Source organism: Amborella trichopoda, chromosome 3, assembly GCF_054954075.1.
Source record: "Amborella trichopoda isolate Santa Cruz 75 chromosome 3, AtrichopodaSantaCruz75HAP2 v2.0, whole genome shotgun sequence".
Lineage (NCBI taxonomy): Eukaryota > Viridiplantae > Streptophyta > Magnoliopsida > Amborellales > Amborellaceae > Amborella > Amborella trichopoda.
The window spans coordinates 62,217,356-62,236,926 of NC_142338.1; the positions used below are offsets into that span (position 1 = coordinate 62,217,356).

The window sequence follows — 19,571 nt, forward strand, 5'->3', positions numbered from 1 at the left end:
ATGGATAGCACGCAACTGTGAACTCAGAATGCAACATATTTATGGGAAGAGAATAAGATCAGCATACATACAGCTCTAGGGTGAAGGCGGACATCTGATTCAAGGGCATCCTCATCACTGGAATCAAGTGAACAATGTGAGACTTGTGACTTATCATCAGTTTGAACCACAGGATTCTGCCCATCTGAAGTCCCTTCTAGATGGACTGCAGCTGCTGCAGCTTTTGCAGCTTCAAAGACTGAACTGACTGCCTCTGCTTCAGCAGTAGAAGCTTCAACCAGTTTCTCTAAAGATTTATCGTCCAAGCTAACAACAAAAAACTCATCACTTCTTTCCAGTTCCCCAAAAAAAAGAAGAAAAAAGAAAAGAAAAACAAGAGCCAAGATCTGCTTGCCCGCATTTGAAGCAGATAATAGAGAATGATCAACAGAACATATCAACCTTGTGCCACTAGATGCCGCAATATCTGATTGGCCTGTGGTGGTTGGCTGGGAAGCCAAAGTTTGGGGCTCCTTATTGAGCTGATCCAGATCCCGATTGCGCAAACCAGAGGGTATTTCAGATGTGTTGATAAGGCTGCTAACTTCAGTCATTACCGGTGAGTTTTCCGCAACAAGAAGATCGTCAAGCAGAACATCTGCCCAAACACAATCTATAATCAGAGGGTACCTTGCTGAAAAAAGAATCACCAAATTCATATTGTTGTCTGATAAACCACTGAAGACGAGGTATTTAACCGTCTAATTAGGAGAATAAGCTGATAAATATTCCTAGTACATGACGTGGAACAAGATGTGGATAAGGTATGGTCAAACTTGTACTATTTAATGGTTAGAGATAGGCTATGATCTTGTCTGCTACAAAGGATCCATGAGCTAAGCTTCTTACGTAGGTCCATAACTCAATTCAGAGGAATTACCTCCTCTAAGTCCACCATAAACATATACTCGCAATCCAACAGAAGCAGATGCATGGCGACAACGATGTAGAAGGTCCAACATTGGGTCCGTTTCAACAGAAGACTTGTTAGATCGAGAAGAACTGACAATTCCATTTCTGTCAACCCAAACTCCAGCAGCAGTGTCCAGCACTATAAAAACGACAAATCGTTGCAAATAACTGACCACATTTATATGATGAAAGTTAAGGGAACATAGAAAAATGTACTGCAAGAATTTACCTGAAACAGTCGCTTCACCTTCAACAGCACGCCCTCCTCTAAGCACACCGCCTGAAACATGTAGTCGGGCACCTACAAATGCCTGTTTCATATGTAAAATGAAAAACAAGCTAACTCTAGATGTACACAAAGTTCCCAAGAAAATTCAAAAGACAAATCCAATATGTAAATAGAGCAACACAACAAAATGAACTACAAGAAATATATAAGTCTCCAAGCATGCAGCCGCCTATACTATCGTTCAACTTACACAGTTTATTAACAGGCAAGACAGAGCAAAGACCATACGTCAAAATGCTTCTCTATCAAACTCAGTACTGGTTTTCCCACTCCTTCAAACTTCAAATTAAGAAGCCATTTTCTTTTTTATTTGGCCATCAAGGAAAAGCTGCTATTACCAAAATAACACATGGTTCAAGAGATGTCCACAACATCTTCAGGAATCCTACAATGGAACCCTTTCAACAGAAGTGACTCTCAAATTGGTTAGTAATGGAGCGAGCCTCCTCATTAGCTCCCATAACAACGTGCGCAAAAGTCGCATCCTTAGAGCCACAAAAGTTGTGTATCCCCCAAAAAATCCCAACCCCCCTCGCCTATCTTATGACATTAAAGCATAAAGGCATCCTAAGATGGAAGACAGAGCAAACCCAAAGATCAATAGGCAATGCACGAGTCTCCGCATGTGTAGAACATTCTGTACATCATATGCAACTTGTTGATACTTACTGCTGCATGTTGATACCTTGGCGAAGGAGGTATCCCAGGAGCAAGAGTCCATTCCCATCGGCCATCCCTGTGCTTCAGGAGACCATATGCATCTGCTAAAGGCTGTCAACTATGTCGCATATAGTTAATAGTGTATAATTATCTACTGGTTCAGTGAACTTTGACAGAAGCAATAGATGGACAATACTGCAGTATGTACTAATCAGATTTATTGCAAATAAAAACAAACCCTTTGCATGAATAAAAGACCAGAAATATTAACATAAACATAATTTCTAAAAAGCAGCTCAGAGTACAGACTTTTCTTCAGTGAAGTAAAACCTAAATTCTAAGCCTTATATAGAATTTATTTCCGCAAAGAATATACTCAACAGCACCCCACAGCCATAAAAAACAACGAACAACAAACAGTTTGAAACAATACAATGATGAGCCAGGCCATGAGAACCACAAAGCATATCACCAAAATATACAAAGAACATATACAATATGAATGCTTCATCCAAAATGCCAAGAACCAATTCGAAAGTAAAGATGATCCCCTACTCAACATCCTAAGCTTCTAATCTTAACTTTCAAGCATAATCCACAATACATGATACCTCCCTAGAAAAAGGCCATCCCAATCAAATAAGAATTCATTCTTCCTCAATATTCACCCTTCTCACACTAACCCAGTTCAAAGCACCTGAGGATGAACCAATGAATGAAATAATGAAGGTGGATTGCTGACTCAAGATCTCTTACATCTCAAAACCCCAATGCCCACTATGCAAGGAATTTAAGGTTCAAAGGACGTGAGCACTATGCCAATGTCATTAAGAAGGTGTTTAGATGTATATACGTTTCAAGAATGTATAGGATCTTTCTATACAGAATCACTCCCACAAAGGCGTGGGAAATTTGGTGGTTTGTAGAAACTTTGGATTTGGGAGGTTGGATGGGTAGGTAGAGGGTCAGGAGATGAAAAGGGAGTCTTGTAGAAACTTTGGGTTTGGTGTCTAGAAACTTTGGGTTTGTTTCCCTCCAAGTATGTCTAAAAGTCAATTCCAAAGAGGAGTGCAGGGGTGCAATCAGAATACATATTAGTCACACATTTTAGTTGGGTAATTTCACTGCTAGTTGAGAGAAAAGGAGGGAGGGTTCTAAGTTTTTGAGTCTTGATGCAAAAAGGAAAATCAATGCTGGTTTACATGAATGGCAGAGGATAGAAGGTAACACTACTTGGGGGAAGTGGTAACAATACTGCTAGAGTTCCAGCATCGTAGTATTACATTTTTTTCTTTGTTTGAATTCTATAAAAGCTGATACTACAGTAATAATATTATAATTACAGGTAATAACAAAAGGTTCTCACAGAGCCCAAAAGCCAGGTGCTCTTGTACAAACAGTGTTTTCAAATAAACAAAAAATGAGAAAAACCAAAAAAACAGGTTGGCCATCCACATATTGGGTGCTCAGCCACTGGTGCAAGAGACAAAGGCCAGCAATGATCCAAAAAATGCTGGGCAGCACCTAGGTAGTCAGGGGGGTCCAGGCCACCCAGCGCCTAGGCGGCGGCCTAGGCGCACGCCCAAATTTATGGGCGGCCTAGGTTGAAAAAGAGAGGCAGAGGATAGGAGCATAAGACATTATGAATTTATTACTATTAGACTATACAATTTAACATTAACCGGACTAAGATAGAGTATATGGAATCCAAGTTTAGTAATAATAGGGGTAAAGTCGAGGAAGTAGTTAAGATTGGCAGCCAAAATTATAAAAAAAAATGCACTTTCAATATCTTGGGTTAATAATCCAGAAACATTGAGAGATTGGGGAAAATGTCGCACATAGAATTAGAACTGGGTGGGCGAGGTGGAAATGTGCAACCGGAATTTTTTGTGATCGCCGCATACCAATGAAGCTGAAGGGCAAGTTCTATAGGATAGCTATGAGACCAGTTTGCTCTATGGGGCAGAATGTTGGATGGTCAAAAAACAATCTACCCATAGAATGAATGCTGCGGAGATGAAGATGTTCAGATGGATGAGTGGCAAGACAAGAAATGATAGAATTCGAAAATGAATACATTCTAGAAAAATTAGGTGTGGCACCAATAGGCGATAAGATGAGAGAGAGTAGACTTATGCAAGTTGGCCATGTGTGGCGCAGAAACATTACAACATTTGTTAGGAGGTACGAGTTAGTTCAAGTGGACAGCTCAAAAAAGACAAGGGGTAGGCCCAAAAGGATATGGTTGGAAGTAGTGAGAAAAGATATGAGGACTTGTGGCCTCATTGAGGGTATGTCCCTTAATAAAGTAGAATGGCGGCCCAATATTCATGTAGCCGACCCCAATTAGTTGAGAAAAGGCTTTAACGATGATGAGATTATACCATTTGACACAAATATGACTATATGATAATAACACATACACACATCATAGAATATTAGAAATCCCATAATCCAAAGTCCCAAATCATTGTAATAGACTACTATGTTCTCCGTGGATCCTAGCTCTTTGCCTTAGTCTCTTTCATTAGGGCATCACATGAAGTTGACCTAGCCAAAGCACAACCGAAAAGAAATCTCAAATATCGAATGTAAGCTAACCTTTTTGCTCGATCATTGATCTTAATGTTTTTTATATCTTTCAAGCTAGAAAGCACCACCATAGTCTTCAAATCTCTTCAATGGCATCTCAAGAAAAATTCCAACAATTAAAAGTAGCTTATAAATGTTTTTGCAATCTCAAATTTTATTTTTTTAGATTCACTGAGATCTCAAAATCAATATACTTGGGTTAGATTCCAATATTTTTTTAACCTTGGGGTTTATAATACCCCAAAGACCACTAAAGAAGAAAACATAAACAGAAAATGATGCAAAGTGCCCCCCTAAGGGCACTTTATTCCCAAAAAAGGGGCATAGGCCCTGAATGTCCGCCTCGGTGGGTGCCCAAGGAGGGCTGCAAAGGCCTGGACGTGCTCCCTTGGGGACAAACCATTTTTCGAAACACTAGCCTCTTCTTCTACCCCGTTCTAGCTCTATGCAGATGATCCAGAGGCCCTAGGAGTGTTGGCTTCTCTACCTGCTGCCTCTTCACCATTTTCTAGCTTTTTGTGTTGTACGAAACTCAAATATTGCTTAATCTCCTCCCTGATATCTTCAAGAACCTTCTTACAAGGGGCAACATCCCCCCTAATATTGGCCAAGTGTTTTTTTGAACCGGTAATAGCCCCATTAATATCCTTTCCACAATAATTACACCTTATGCAAGTTTTGTCATTTGGATTCGGGTTATAATCATACCTCCAACCCAGATCACCACTTTTAAAAGAAGTTAGAGAAGACATTTCAATATAACAACGCTCCTTTTCTTCCATTTTTGGTTACAAATTCATATATTGTCTAATCTCATCTCTAATAGCTTCAAGAACCATTTTGCAAGAAGCAACATTCACTCTAATACCGATAAGGTGTTTCTTGAACCGGTTTAAACCCCCATTGATATATTTTTAAAAACATTACACCTTATACAACTATTTCCATTTGGATTCGGATTATAATCATACTTCCAACTCGAATCACCACTTTTAAAAGAAACAAAAGAAGACTTATCCAATTGACAATGCTCATTTTGTTCCTTTTCTTGTTTTTTTGAACTCAAATATTGCTTAATCTCCTCCTTGATAGCTTCAAGAACCTTTTAATAAAGGGCAACATCCCCCTTAATACCGACAAGTGTTTTTTGAAGCGGTTTATACCCCCATTAGTATCATTGCGCAATAATTACATTTTAGACAGTTTTTGTCATTTGGATTTGGGTTATAACCATACTTCCATTCCAGATCACCACTTCTAAAAGAACCTGAATAAGACATCGAAATAACAAATAAAATCTCCAGTCTGAGGATCCTTAACTAACCTTTTTGCTTAATCTTCAACCTTCAATGTTTGAGATGTTTCACAATCTCAAATGCTTACTAAAACCCTCTAATAAGCTTCAAAAATCTACAAAATCGAATCCAAACCAAAAGGATGATGTTTGGATCGATTTTTCAAAAAAATTTAAATACCCCCTCGATCTTACAGAAATGCAAAAATGTGTTTTGCTAAGTTTCTTTCACTCCAAAAGCTAACAAAAGAGGTTTAGGTCACATAAGAACCTAAACCCCTCCCCCCCCCTATTTAAGGGAGAAAAGGACGAACTGGGCAGGTGGGCTAAGCACTGAGTGCCCGCCTAGGGACTAAGCGCTTAGGCATGGACGATGCGCCTAGGCCCCCTTGGATTTTTGAAACGAAGGAGGCCATTGTTGTTGTAATGAGAGTGAAAGAAAAGAAAAGAGGAGCCATTGAGAGGAGGGAATAAGCAAGATGAAAGGAAATAGATGGAGGAGAGATTTCGATTGGAGGAGAAGTGAAAAAGAGAGGGAGGGCAATGAAAACAGCCCACTTGCATGGAAGTTCTAGAGAGTGCATCAAACAAAAAAAAAAAAATGGAGCCACTCACAAGCTGGATGCTCAGCCCAGTCGGTCAAAACTTAGGTCGAGGCCACCCACATAGCAAATGCTCTACCACTGGGATTCCGGAAGAGAGGGGTGAGGTGATCCTTAGACTCCTAGGAGCTTAGTAAGCCAAGGGATAAACAAAACCAATAAAGTGAGAGGAGGAAAGTGTTGGTTGAGGGGTGTAGGTGGAGGTAGGCCACAAACCATGTACTCGGAGCGAGACATACAAGTGGCTAAATGGCAAAAAGCATTGGTGTGGGATAGTCAAATTCTCTGAACAAATATATATCTGTTGCCATTTTGTAAGGGCAAACCAGCCAAAGCTAAACCCTTTTCAGTAGGCCACATGCCCAGGGGTAAGCGTTTTGGTCATGACAAGGCTATAGACTGCCTAACCCTTGATCAATCAAAACATCACAAACTCCCACTGAAGTGTGTAATACACTATAAATATTAATTATACGCTCTCACAGCCTTTAAAGGCCACAAACCCCAACATCTCCCACTTGGCCCTTGAAGGCCCTACAATCCCTCCCTCTCAGTCTCTCTCAAGTCCATCCCATGTACATGCTTGGAAAATACATTTGCTATCAATCCTTTTGTCAAAGGATCTGCTATTAAAGCCTCTTTCAGGAGATAAGTAACATGAAGCTCTCCTGCCTGGATCTCGTTGCAAATGTGGTAGTAGTTCGCCTTAATGTGCCTTGATTTCTTGTGAAATTGTGGCTCTTTGGTCACAAATTGTTACACATAGGCATTTCACTTGCTTAAATCTGTGAGTTGATTTAGAAACTGTTTCAACCAAACTGCTTCTTTAGCATGAGAGAGCAATGATGTCCTATTTCCTTGTGCACCAGAAACAGCTCCACTAACAAATATGAAGATTCAACCGGATGTAGACTTCATCTCATCTGGATCGCCCAAATATCCACATCTACATATCCATGCATCAGTATATCTGAGCCTCCTCCATAAGTGAGCATGTGACTGACCTTTCCCTTTAAATATTGCAAAACTCTTTTGATTGACTTACCATTGCTCCATGTTTGGATTACTCTGGAACCTGCTAATCACACTCATAGCAAATGCTAAATCTTGTCTTGCCCTTGACATAGCTTACATATATAACCCCACTACATTTCTGTATGGGATTCTCTACATTGCATCGTTTTTTTCTGGAGTCATGGGACACATAGTTAGGCCTAGCTTGCCTTCTTACAATGCGGGACAATTTTCCATTTCAAAACTTTCTAGAATTTTCTTATAGTATGTCTCTTGAGATATAACTAAATAGTTCTCTCCCTTCTATTTCTGGTGATCTTAATTACCAAAACATATGATGCCTCTCCAAGATCCTTCATATCGAAACGTTGTGACAAGAAAGTTTTTGTTTCCAATACGAGAGTCACCAAAATTGTTGGCAATTAACATGTCATCCACATATTAAGAGATGAAAACAACATTACTCCCACTAACCTTGACATTTATACAATATTTCTCCTAATTAGGCACCAATGTTCAAGAAGGTCGATGTGACTGCCTAAGTGGCCAAGGGTTTGGGCCGCCTAGGCGTGCGCTTAGACACAAAGGCGGCTTGCATTGGGGAGAGGGGCAGATCATTGCAGATTGTTGGGCCCCCCACACATCCCCCCTTTTATTGTATATAGGATTGGCATTTTTTTATTTAATAATTAAGTTGTTCAAAAGTCAAAAGTCAGAAGTACAGATTAAACATAAACATACACGACTTTAGACTCTAAATGAAATAATTAAAACTCAAAAGCAACATTAAAAGATAAAAGCAACTCGAGATGTCCATTGAATCTTGCAAGTCACAAGCCACAACAGATACTCATAAATCATAAAATAGAAAGTCACATCCGACAATCAAAGGTCACAAACTGCAAAAAGTAGTCTTCTTCACCCCACAAATATGATGAACACAATTATGATGTTGAGTTTCGGCATCCCTAGCAACATGAGGTCGACATCCAGCATTCAGTACACTTGAATCAAATGTTGATGCCAAGCCATCATCATCAGAGTCGTCCCCCTACTCCACATAAGAACCTTCTTCCCTTGTTCTCCTCTTCCTAAGTGGTAAGGCAGCCAAATTTTCGTTCCTAATAGGGAAAAAACCAACTTTGCCAAGGTCTCCTGAAATTTAATGTACCACTGCCTCGGTGCTTGTTTAAGGTCATAAAGGATTTCCTAAGTTTACACACCAAGTTTTCTTTTCTCTTTTCTATGAAGCCCTCTAGTTGTTTCATGTAAATTTATTTTTCGAACTCCCCATTTAGAATTGCAATCTTAACATCCATTTGGTGGAGCTTAAAGCCGAAATGGGTTTGCTACAGCTATTAGGATCGTAATTGAGCAAAACTTAGCTACAAGGGAGAAGGTTTCATCATAATTCATTCCTTCTTTCTGGGTAAACGTTTTCGCTACCAGTCTAGATCTGTATTTTTCAAATTTCCCTTCTGAGTTCAATTTTTTCTTATAGATTTAATTGCAGCCTATAGGTTTTCTATCGAGGGCAATGTTTCAAATAATGGGCTGCCCAAGGCGAAGGTGCTAAAGGGGCCAAAGGAGCACGCCTAGGGCTGGGCGTCCCTCCATGGGTGATAGTCTCTAGGCGCCCGCCCAGGCAGCCCAAGTGAGCACCATGCACCTAGTTTGGGACGGGCACCAAACACCCAGTTTTGGGTGGGCGCCCAGAATCGCAGGTCCTTTTTCAACTTTAAATTATCCCCCAAGGGTATTTTATGTAATTTGAAACCCTAATTTATTTCAAAAGAGTATTGGGGTATTTTAAAACCTCAAAGTAATTAAAAGAAAAAAAAAACTCTATAAGCTCCATATCAATTGATTATACCAGTTTCTGTGAATTTTTTGAGGTTTGAAGAAGCATCCAAAAACTAATCTTTTCTTATTTGAACTTTTTTGGGTGGAGGTATTAGAAAACATTTGAGGTAAGTTGTAGCTCGATTGACATCCTAAACATCGGAGAGTAGAGACTGGGTAAAAAGGTTAGTTTATAATTTGTATAGGAGATTCTTTTTTTGGATTTGAGATGTCCTCTACGAGGTCTACTAGGAGTGAGCATCCAGGATAGAAGTATTTTGTTAACCCAGAAAAAAATGACAAAAAAAAAATTACATGCAATTTTTGTGGACATGTTTTTAATGTCGGTATATATTGATTCAAAAAACATCTTGCCGATATTATAGCCAATTTTTCCCCATGTAAAAAGGTTCCCAAACTTATGCAAAAAGAGATTTGTGATTATATAGAAGTTGAAAAATAAAAGATTAAAAAGTAAAAGGATATAGCATAATCGAGTGCAGGGGTCAATATCTTTTATGATGATGACACTGATGAGGATGACGACGGGGAAGAGGAGGTAAGCTAGTTGGCAGTTTCCCATAGTTCTAAAGGTGAGTGGGGTTTTGGGTCTAAGAGGCCTCGTACGAAAAGGTCTATTCATACCTTTCTTACACCCAATCCCAAGACAATGATTGAGAAAGGGAAAGGTAAGGGGGAGAAAAAGTGACACTCGAAAATAGATTAAGACTGAAGATATAGGCCGAGTAAGTCAGTAAATTGCTTGGTGGTTTTACCATACAGGCATTTCAATATTTGCTCATTTGAATAGCTTCCATACAATGTTGAAAGCTGCCAACTTGAGCCAAAGTTGAAAGGCCTAACACCATATGAGCTTAGTGAGCCACTACTGAAGAAAGAGGTTGAGCAGACACGGAATATTGCAAGACTTATAAAGATGGGTGGGCTCAATTTGGAGTTTCCATAATAACCGATTTATGGGGTGATAAGAGGAGGAGAAGTGCCATGAATTTGTTGGTAAATTGTCCCTTGGCTACATTTTTTTTATGATCCATTGATTAACCTCTTGCGCTGAGAAGTAGCCTTATAAAAGGACATATGTACATGTGCATAGGGAGCCCCCTTTGCACTATAGTGATAAGTACTAGACTTGCTCTAAAAGATGGGACTGAAATCCACGTTCCTGGTACATGGTCCCACTGTTTATTATCCAACTTTGACAAGTCAATCATGAGCCCTTGTATTGAGACTGTGGATCAAGGGTCTTTGTTCTGTTGGATAAGAAAACAGTAGTAGAACACGGTTCTTTAGTCAAGTGGAGTGCCCTTATTATTGCCCATTGGTATCAGTCCACTTCTACATTATTTTATTTTGGTATTAAAAATATTTTTATGATTTTTACAATTTTTTTAAAATCTTATTTTTGCTGTAAAATTCATTAAAAGTGCATTTTTGAAATTTTCAGAACTTGAGGAGGTACAGGCATGGACCAAGGATCCAACCCCCACATGTATGGGGCCCACATGATCGCCTAGGGTGGCATGCCCCTTTACTTTATTTTAAATGTGCTGCTTTTAGTTGAAATTAGATAGGGAATCTTCTATTTTTTAAAATAGATTTGATTCCTATTCATGATATAGTGGAATATGCACTTGAGTGGGAGTGTGTGTGTGTTGTCTGACCAAGGATTGGCAGTTTATAGCCCTGGGTATGTCTAAAACCCTTACCCTGGGCATGTGGCACTACAAAGTGGGTCATCTCTTGTCAAGGTCAAAGAGATGCCTAGGATAATGTTTATAAGCTAGGAGAACTGTGGTCTCCTATGTGCGATTGTAGGCCTGTGAGAACAAAGGCCAGAGCTTCAACAACTTTTTGCACGGCATTGTACACGTGACAGCCGCATTATTAAGAAGCAGCCTTATAGAAGAACACGTGTACATGTGTATAGAGAGAGCCCCTTTTACATTGTGGTGACAAATGCTAGACTTGCTCTTAAAAGGGGGGACTGAAATCCACATTCAGGACCATGGTCCCACGATTTATTGTCCAACTTTGACAAGTCAATCATGAGCCCCCTACATTGAGATTGTAGGTCATGAGTCTTTGTTCCGTTAGATAAGAAAACAGTAGTGGATCATGGTTCTTGGGTCAAGTAGAGTACCCTTATTATCACTTATTATGAATTTATGACCCATTGGTACCATCCACTTCTAAATTACTTTATTTTCATACTAGAAATGTTTTCACGATTTTTTCAAATATTTTAGAATTTTAAAATTTTATTCCTGCAGTAAAATTCACTAAAAGGGCATTTTTGAAATTTCAAAACTTGAGGAGGCACAAGTGGAGACTAAGGATCTAGCCCCCACATGTGAGTGCCACCCATGTGTGAGGCCCAGGTGATCCCCTAGAGTGGCAAGCCCCTTTTCTTCATTTTAAATGTGCCACTTATAGTTGAAGTTAGTTAGATAGGGAATCTTTTATTTTTTAAAATAGATTTGATTCCTATTCATAAGGGAGTTTTTTATTATTATTATTATTATTATTATTATTAACTTTAACTTCCTATAGATTTTGGAAGATTTAGACAATAATAAAAGTGGTTATAGTTCAAATCTAAATAAAAGTTGGCCTTGGGTCAATTTATAAAAGGATAAGGTTCTTAGTTTCCAACGAGAATCATTATAGCTGATTTGTGGGATAGATGGCTCAGATTTGATCTCTCTCACCATACAGATTTCCCAATATCCAAATGATCAAGCTGAAAATTTAGATAAGGCATACTTAGATTAGAATTCTATTCAAAGTAGGAAATGGGTTTTATTCTATTTAAATCTATTTGAACCATATCTCAAAAGAAATGACAAGATTTCTCTATTTCTCATGCCCTAGGATCTCTCTCTCATGCCATACTCTTCTCTCTCTCATGGCATGCTTCTAATGCAGTCGATATTGTCGCGTTTGACTATCTGCAGCAGTCGCACCGTGATCGGGTGACGAAGAAATAATTTTTTTTAATGTCTTTTTTTATGAGTCTGTTAATTTGGTTTTTAGGAAGTGCGATTTTTTAATGAATAGATAAGTTTGTTTTTATTTGTGGAAGGCTTGCATTTGCCTTTATGGAATCTTGGGGCTTTGGATAAGGCTTGGCCCTTATTAGACGTGAGTTGGACTTAACTTTAGAAAGGTATTCTTAGGGCTTATCTATTGGATGGTGCGTGAGTAGGAATTCTATTAGGAATGGGTTTTAGAAAGGTCTTTGTCTTGCAAAGGAAGAAAGAAAACTTTGTATTAAAAGGGAGGAGGGGAGCTGTAAACAGAAGTTTGGAAATGTGAATAAAATTTGATGGTACTTTATAGTACATGAAAAGCTAGAGAGAGAGAGAGAGGGAGATAATACCTTATTTGTGGGTTTGTCTTATTCTTCCCTCTTGTGCTTGTGGGCCTATACCGAACTCCTCGGATTTACACATTTGTTCTTTCTTCTTGTGATTCCCTTCTCATTTTTTATCTCTCTAAAACGCGATTATTTTTATCAGTGTTGTTTGCCGATAAATTTTGTACAATGTCAGGTGGTATCAGAGCCTAGATTCTTGTGCGATTGCATACTCTTGACAAGGCGTCATGGTTCGTGGTCGTCCGCGATAACAAGATGCCAGGAATGAGCCGATCCAGCAAGAACGGGAACCTCCGGGAGATAGAGCTTGAAATTTTGAAAAGGCAAATAGAGGAATTGATTCAGCGCTTGGCGCAAATCCAACCCCGACACACTATGATAACATTTGTGAGTCGAAAGCTGTTTTCGATAACCCGTTTCATGCGCACGCTCCACGTTGAGAGCCCCATGTTCGGGATAACAGATCATGGGATCTTGGTATTAAAGTTGATCTACCAGAGTTTGCAGGAGGATTGCAAGCGGAAGAACTTATTCATTGGATAGATTCTATCGAGCGCATCTTCGAATACAAAGATGTGCCCGATGATAGGAAGGTGAAGCTCGTGGCTATTAAGCTTAAGGCCATGCGTCAACATGGTGGGAGGAATTGAAAAAGACTCGAGAAAGACAACGAAAATCGAAAATCGAAAATCTCTTATTGGGAAAAGTTGAAGAAAAAGTTATGGGAGCAGTTCTTGCCCTTTAACTATACCCAGACGATTTTTCAGCAACTTCATACCCTTCGTCAAGGGGGGTGGTCCATTGATGATTATATTGAGGAGTTCCATCATTTAGTTGCACGGAACAACTTGTCTGAGACTGAAGAGCAGCTTGTTGCCCGATACATAGCGGGATCAATTCAGGACGTCCTAAGTTTACACCCTCTATGGACTGTTTTGAAAACCTGTCAACGGGCTTTAACAGTAGAGAAACAACAATCCATGAGTAGGGCTAGTGCAGCCACGAGAGGAGATTCGGGTCTCTGAAGAGGCACCATCTGGGGACCACAGAGATGTCGCCACAACACCTATTAATCGCCCAAATATTGCTGGTCAAGGTGCTTGAGTTCAGGGCAGCAGCTCAACTCTACGTTGTTTCAAGTGCGGGGAGGCGGGTCACAAGGCCAGAGATTGTAGGAAGCTGAATAGCCGTCCTGATAAAAGCAACCAACTCATGATTATGGATAAAAACCTAGATAATGTTGATGGGTATGATGCTGATCAAGTTTATGATGAGGAGCCAGATGATGATGATCTTGTCTATGGAGATGTTGGAGAGTCCTTAGTTATTGGAAAGAGCCTACTAACACCTAAGAAAGAAACCTAGGAGGATTGGTTGAGGGTCAATATTTTTCACACCACCTGTACCATTGGAGGCGAGGTGTGCAAGCTTATTATTGACAGTGGGAGTTGTGAGAATGTAATCTCACAAGATGCGGTCACAAAGCTCAAGCTTGGCACCGAGAAACATACCCAACCATACAAGCTCACTTGGTTCAAGAAGGGCAATGAGGTATGAGTAGAAAGTAGATGTCACGTTTATTTTTCTATTGGAAAAAAATATTTTGATGATGTATGGTGTGATGTGGTTGCCATGGATGCTTGTAATCTATTATTGGGTAGACCATGGCAATATGACCGTAGCGCTATACATGATGGGAGGAGGAACACATATACTATTTGGAAAGAAATAATAGAACTGTGTTAGCTCCCATGAAAGACGAAACTACACCTAAGCCTAAACCAGGGGAGGGTGTAAATTTACTCTCAATGGCTAGCTTTATGGAGGAGGTTCAGGAGACTAGATTAATGTTTGCTTTAGTGGCTCATGAGGAGGGTTTAGATTATGTTATTTCAGAGGAGGTTAAATCTCTGATTGAGGACTATAGTGATGTCATGCCAAATAACCTCCCCTCGGGTTTACCACCCATGCGGGACCTACAACATCACATAGATCTCATTCCAGGGTCTAGCTTGCCAAACAGACCAGCATAACTGCATGAGTCCTAAAGAGCATGAAGAACTTAAGAGACAGGTTATAGAATTACTTGAAAGGGGTTTTATTTGCGTTAGCATGAGTCCATGTGCAGTGCCTGCTCTATTGACACCAAAGAAAGATGGTAGTTGGCGAATGTGTGTGGATAGTAGGGCCATAAACAAAATCACTGTGAAATATCGTTTCCCTATTCCTAGGTTGGATGACATGTTGGACAAACTTTCTGGTGCCAACGTTTTTTCCAAAATTGACCTAAAAAGTGGTTATCATCAGATATGCATTAGGCCTGGGGATGAGTGGAAAACGGCTTTTAAAACACATGATGGTTCATTTGAGTGGTTGGTTATGCCATTTGGGTTGTCAAATGCTCCTAGTACCTTCATGAGAATATGAACCATGTGCTCAGATCCTTTGTTGACAAGTGTGTTGTCGTGTACTTCAATGATATATTAATTTACAGCCCTTCATGTGAGACTCATATGCAACACCTCAAGGATGTTCTTGAAACTCTAAGGCAAGAGAAACTATATGCTAATATTAAAAAATGCAGTTTCATGACAGATAGTGTGGTATTTTTATGTTATGTTGTTTCTTTTGAGGGGGTAACAGCAGATCAGTCCATGGTAACGGCTATACCTGAGTGGCCTACTCCGTGCAGCATACATGATGTCCGCAGTTTCCATGGTTTGGCTTCTTTTTACAGGTGGTTCATTAGAAATTTTAGTGCACTTATTTCACCAGTTACAGATTGTTTGAAAATGCGAAAATTTCAGTGGACTCCAGAAGCAGAGCAAAGTTTCCAACAGATTAAGAAGAAAATGTTAGAAGCACTTGTATTGGCCTTACCTAACTTTGATAAAAAAATTGAAGTTGATTGTGATGCATCAGGAGTTGGTATTGGTAGTGTTAAGTCAAGAAGGAAAACTGGTGGCATTCTACTGTGAAAAGCTCAATGGATCCAAGGTTAATTATTCTCCTTATAATGTTGAGTTTTATGCCATTGTACAAGCACTAAGGAATTGGAAGCATTATTTGGTGCAGAGAGATTTATTCTTTACTCAGACCACGAAGCCCTTAAATACATCAATGGCCAGTACAAATTCAATAGAACGCATGCTAAATGGGTGTCTTACTTGAAGGAGTTTACTTTTACCTTGAAGCATAAAGCAGGTGTTCATAACACGGTACTTGACGCTTTGAGCAGGAGAGCCACGCTACTTACCACTATGAAGGTGAATGTAGTGGGATTTGATACCTTCAAGGAGTTGTACCAAGATGATTCTAAATTTGGAGCAATTTTTAGTGAAGTTTTAGCAGGAAAGCGTGACGATTATTTTGTGCATGATGGTTTTCTCTTCAGAGGCCTTAGACTATGTATACCAGATTGCTCACCACAAGATTAGATCATCAGGGAGTTGCATAATGAAGGTCACTTCGGTCGTGACAAAACCATGGCCTTGGTGTCTAAGGATTATTTTTTACCCAAGATGTTGCATGACATTGATAGATTTGTAGACATATGCTATATTTGTCAAGTCTCCAAAGGAAATGCATAGAATATTGGACTCTATACTCCATTACCTTGGGAGGATATTAGTATGGATTTTGTGTTGGGGTTACCAAGAACACAGAGAGGCATGGATTCAGTGTTTGTGGTGGTTGACAGATTCTCTAAAATGGCACACTTTATTGCCGGTAGAAAAACTATGGATGCTTCTAATATTGCAAAAATTTATTTCAAAGGGATTGTTCGATTGCATAGCATTCCAAAGTCAATCACTTTAGATAGAGATACAAAATTCATGAGTCATTTTTGGAATTCTCTATGGAAGTTGATGAGAACTGAGTTATATTTTAGCAGCGCATATCATCCACAAACTGATGGTCAGATAGAGGTACTGAATAAGAGCTTGGGAAATTTATTGCGCAGTTTGGCAAGAAAGAAGCCGAAGCAGTGGGATTTGGCTTTACCTCAAGCTGAATTTGCTTTCAACAGGTCCCAGAATCGACCTACTCAGAAGAGCCAATTTGAAGTTGTCTATGGATATAATCTAAGCAGTGTGCTAGATTTGACTCCTATACCTGAGGCAAGGAAATTTAATGGTAAGGTAGAAGATTTAGCTAATCAAATCAAAGACATCTAAGAGCAGGTTAGGAAGCAGAAGTCAGTAATACAAAATACAAGGCTGTTGCAGATAAGCATCGTCGCAAGCAAGCGTTCGAAGTTAGAGATTATGTGTGGGTTGTTTTGACCAAAGATAGATATCCTGCTAAGGAGTATAACAAGCTCAGTAATCGGACGATCGAGCCGTACGAATTCTAAAAAAGATCAATGACAGTGCCTACAAGTTAAAGCTACCAAGCCACATGCGGACTTCTGATGTTTTCAATGTCAAGCACTTAATTCCCTATGCAGGAGATACTTCTAGTGACGAAGAGCTTAACTCAAGGACGAGTTCTCTCCAACCAGGTGAGGATGATGCAGTTGAGATTATCGTTCTCGACTATCTGGAGCGGTCAGATCGTGATCGGGCAATGAAGAAATAATTTTTTTTAATAAGTCCTTTTTTTCTCAGTCCGTTAATTTGTTTTTTAGGAAGTGCGATATTTTAATGAATGGATAAGTCCGTTTTTATTTGTGGAAGGCTTGCATTTGCCTTTTTGGAATCTTAAGGCTTTGGATAAGGCTTGGCCCTAATTAAACGTGAGTTGGACTTAACTTTAGGAAGGTATTCTTGGGGATTATTTATTGGATAGTGCGTGAGTAGGAATTCTATTAGGATTAGGTTTTAGAAAGGCGTCTTTGTCTTGCAAAGGGAGAAAGAAAACTTTACACTAAAAGGGAGGAGGGGCGTTGTAAACAGAAGTTTGGAGATGTGAATAAAATTTGACAGTACTTTATAGTACGTGAAAGGCTAAAGACAGAGAGAGAGAGATAATACCTTATTTGTGGGTTTTTCTTATTCTTCCCACTTGTGCTTGTGGACCCGTGCCTGACTCCTCGAATCTGAATGTTTGTTCTTTCTTCTTGTGATTCCCTTCTCGTTTTTTATTTCTCTCTCTAAAACGTGGTTATTTTTATCGATGTTGTTTGCCAGTAAATTTTGTACTGCATCAGCTTCTCTCCCTCTCACACCTAGAAAAGAAAATCTCGTTCTTTCCTACAGGCCCATATTGATCTTTCTCTCTCATTCAATTTTAATCACGTCTCTCTCCCATTTGTCTCATAAAGAGTCACGCCATCCACATAAAGAAAAAAAGGAGGCGGCACCCCTTAATTAGGGTTTGCTGTATTTTGAAAAAAGAAGGGAAAAGCTCAACCTAGAGAGAGATCAATTTACAAATTCAGCCTTAAGTTGTTCCTACAGGGTTTGTGAAAATCCTAGTTAAGTTTTTGAGCTCTCTAAAACCCTATATTGGAAGGTCTTGTCTAAAAAGCTTCTCATCTCAAAATTTCCAGCAACACCTAAAAGACTAAAAGTGCGCCATCAATCAAGGAATTGGGTGTGGGGTCTCTCTCTCTCTATAAACACTAAGCTCTCCCTTTCATTACATATCCTGTTTTCTCATTTCATATTTGTCAACCTTCTTTGCAAAATCCTCTTTGCAAATTCCCTTCACATTGATCTCGTCCAAGTTTCTCTTCCGAATTTGTATCGCCGTCCTACACAGCAAAGCTTGCATGATGTGTAGCAAAAATCCTCTTTGCAAGTTTGTCCTCCAAATTTGCACAAATCATTACCCATCTCATTGATTCTAGCACAGCAAAATTTACATCTCGTCCTCTCTTCCAAATTTCGTCCCTTTGCGAAATTTGTTTTGCATCCCTTAAAATCTACCTTTTGCTTTTGAGCCTATAAGGCTGTTGGGCCACAAGAGCCTATTACAAACAGACGATTTGTATAAGGTCACAATCCTGGTTAAGTTGATTTTATATGCTTTCTTTCCCTGAAAAAGATTTTTCATTCACATCGAGTCTCTGAAGAAAGTACCGATGTTTTTGTATGAGATGGAACTGATGCTCCCCCAATTTCGGAGTTAATGTAAGTGACATCGTCTTCCTGAAAAATAATCTGTTTTTAATAAATAGTGATATTTCCGTCCAGGATCTTTATTTTATAAGTTTTGTGTGTAAGTGACCTTATTGTCTCGAAAAATAATCCATTCTTTTGAAAAATAAAATGAAATAATTATTTCTACTTATTATCATGAATTTTAGGCGCGATAAATTTTATGCGCACGCGACCACATTATCTTGAAAAATAATCTTTTTAATAAAAATTGTGATATTTTATCTATGTTAGAAATTTTAAATGCTGTAAATTCTTAGAAAAATAAATTTATTTATTTTTCTTGTCTATTGTTAGAAAATTTTAGATACTGTAAAATTATTAAAAATCAATGTAATATTTCTGCTGTTAGTAAAATGGTGAGAATTCTTTCTATTGTTTTTGAATATTTAGACATTGTAAATTTCATGTGCAAATGACTGCCTTATTATTTGAAAACTGATATTTTTGCATTTGATTAAAGCATTGTCTGTGAAATGTTCATTTGTCAATTGATATCCCATAAATTGTGATAATTCCGTATTCTTGAATTTCTATAAGAGTTTTTCTATACATATTAAATTGGCAATTATGCTAGAATGTCTTTACGAACTGTTACCTTTCTAAATTTGAGCCCAAAATATTTGATTGGTTATTTTTGAAATGTTATTGAAAGTGAATGTTATTAATGGTTTCAGTGAGATTCATATTAATGATTTCAGTGATATGCTGAGTACATGATATTGCTGCTTTCGAATGTTTAAAGAGATTTAGAAATAATTTAATTATGCAAGTGGACTCATCCGGTTCGCCGGTGAGGTATAAGTGGACCTATTCGGGACGC

The 19,571-nt window shown here is 38.9% G+C and overlaps 1 protein-coding gene across 29 annotated transcripts in view; it reads right to left on the reverse strand.

Annotated features, from left to right (window-relative positions):
* Positions 1-19,571, reverse strand: part of BSL1 (BRI1 suppressor 1 (BSU1)-like 1) — a 41,008-nt gene that overhangs the window by 14,104 nt on the left and 7,333 nt on the right. For 5 of the 29 annotated variants that reach the window (XR_016052149.1, XR_016052150.1, XM_088862135.1 and 2 more), the window contains exons 9-13: positions 1,910-2,011; positions 1,181-1,262; positions 920-1,090; positions 442-637; positions 72-306 (exon numbers count right to left, since the gene is read on the reverse strand). Coding sequence is in view for 25 of the 29 variants with exons in the window: in XM_088862135.1 (XP_088718261.1) it covers positions 72-306; positions 442-637; positions 920-1,090; positions 1,181-1,262; positions 1,910-2,011 (786 nt within the window). In the remaining 4 variants the exon portion in view is untranslated. Of the gene's footprint in view, positions 1-71; positions 307-441; positions 638-919; positions 1,091-1,180; positions 1,263-1,430; positions 2,019-16,649; positions 16,761-19,571 lie in introns of those variants that run through there. The other 24 variants (XR_016052152.1, XM_088862154.1, XM_088862151.1 and 21 more) reach the window with 12 other exon arrangements.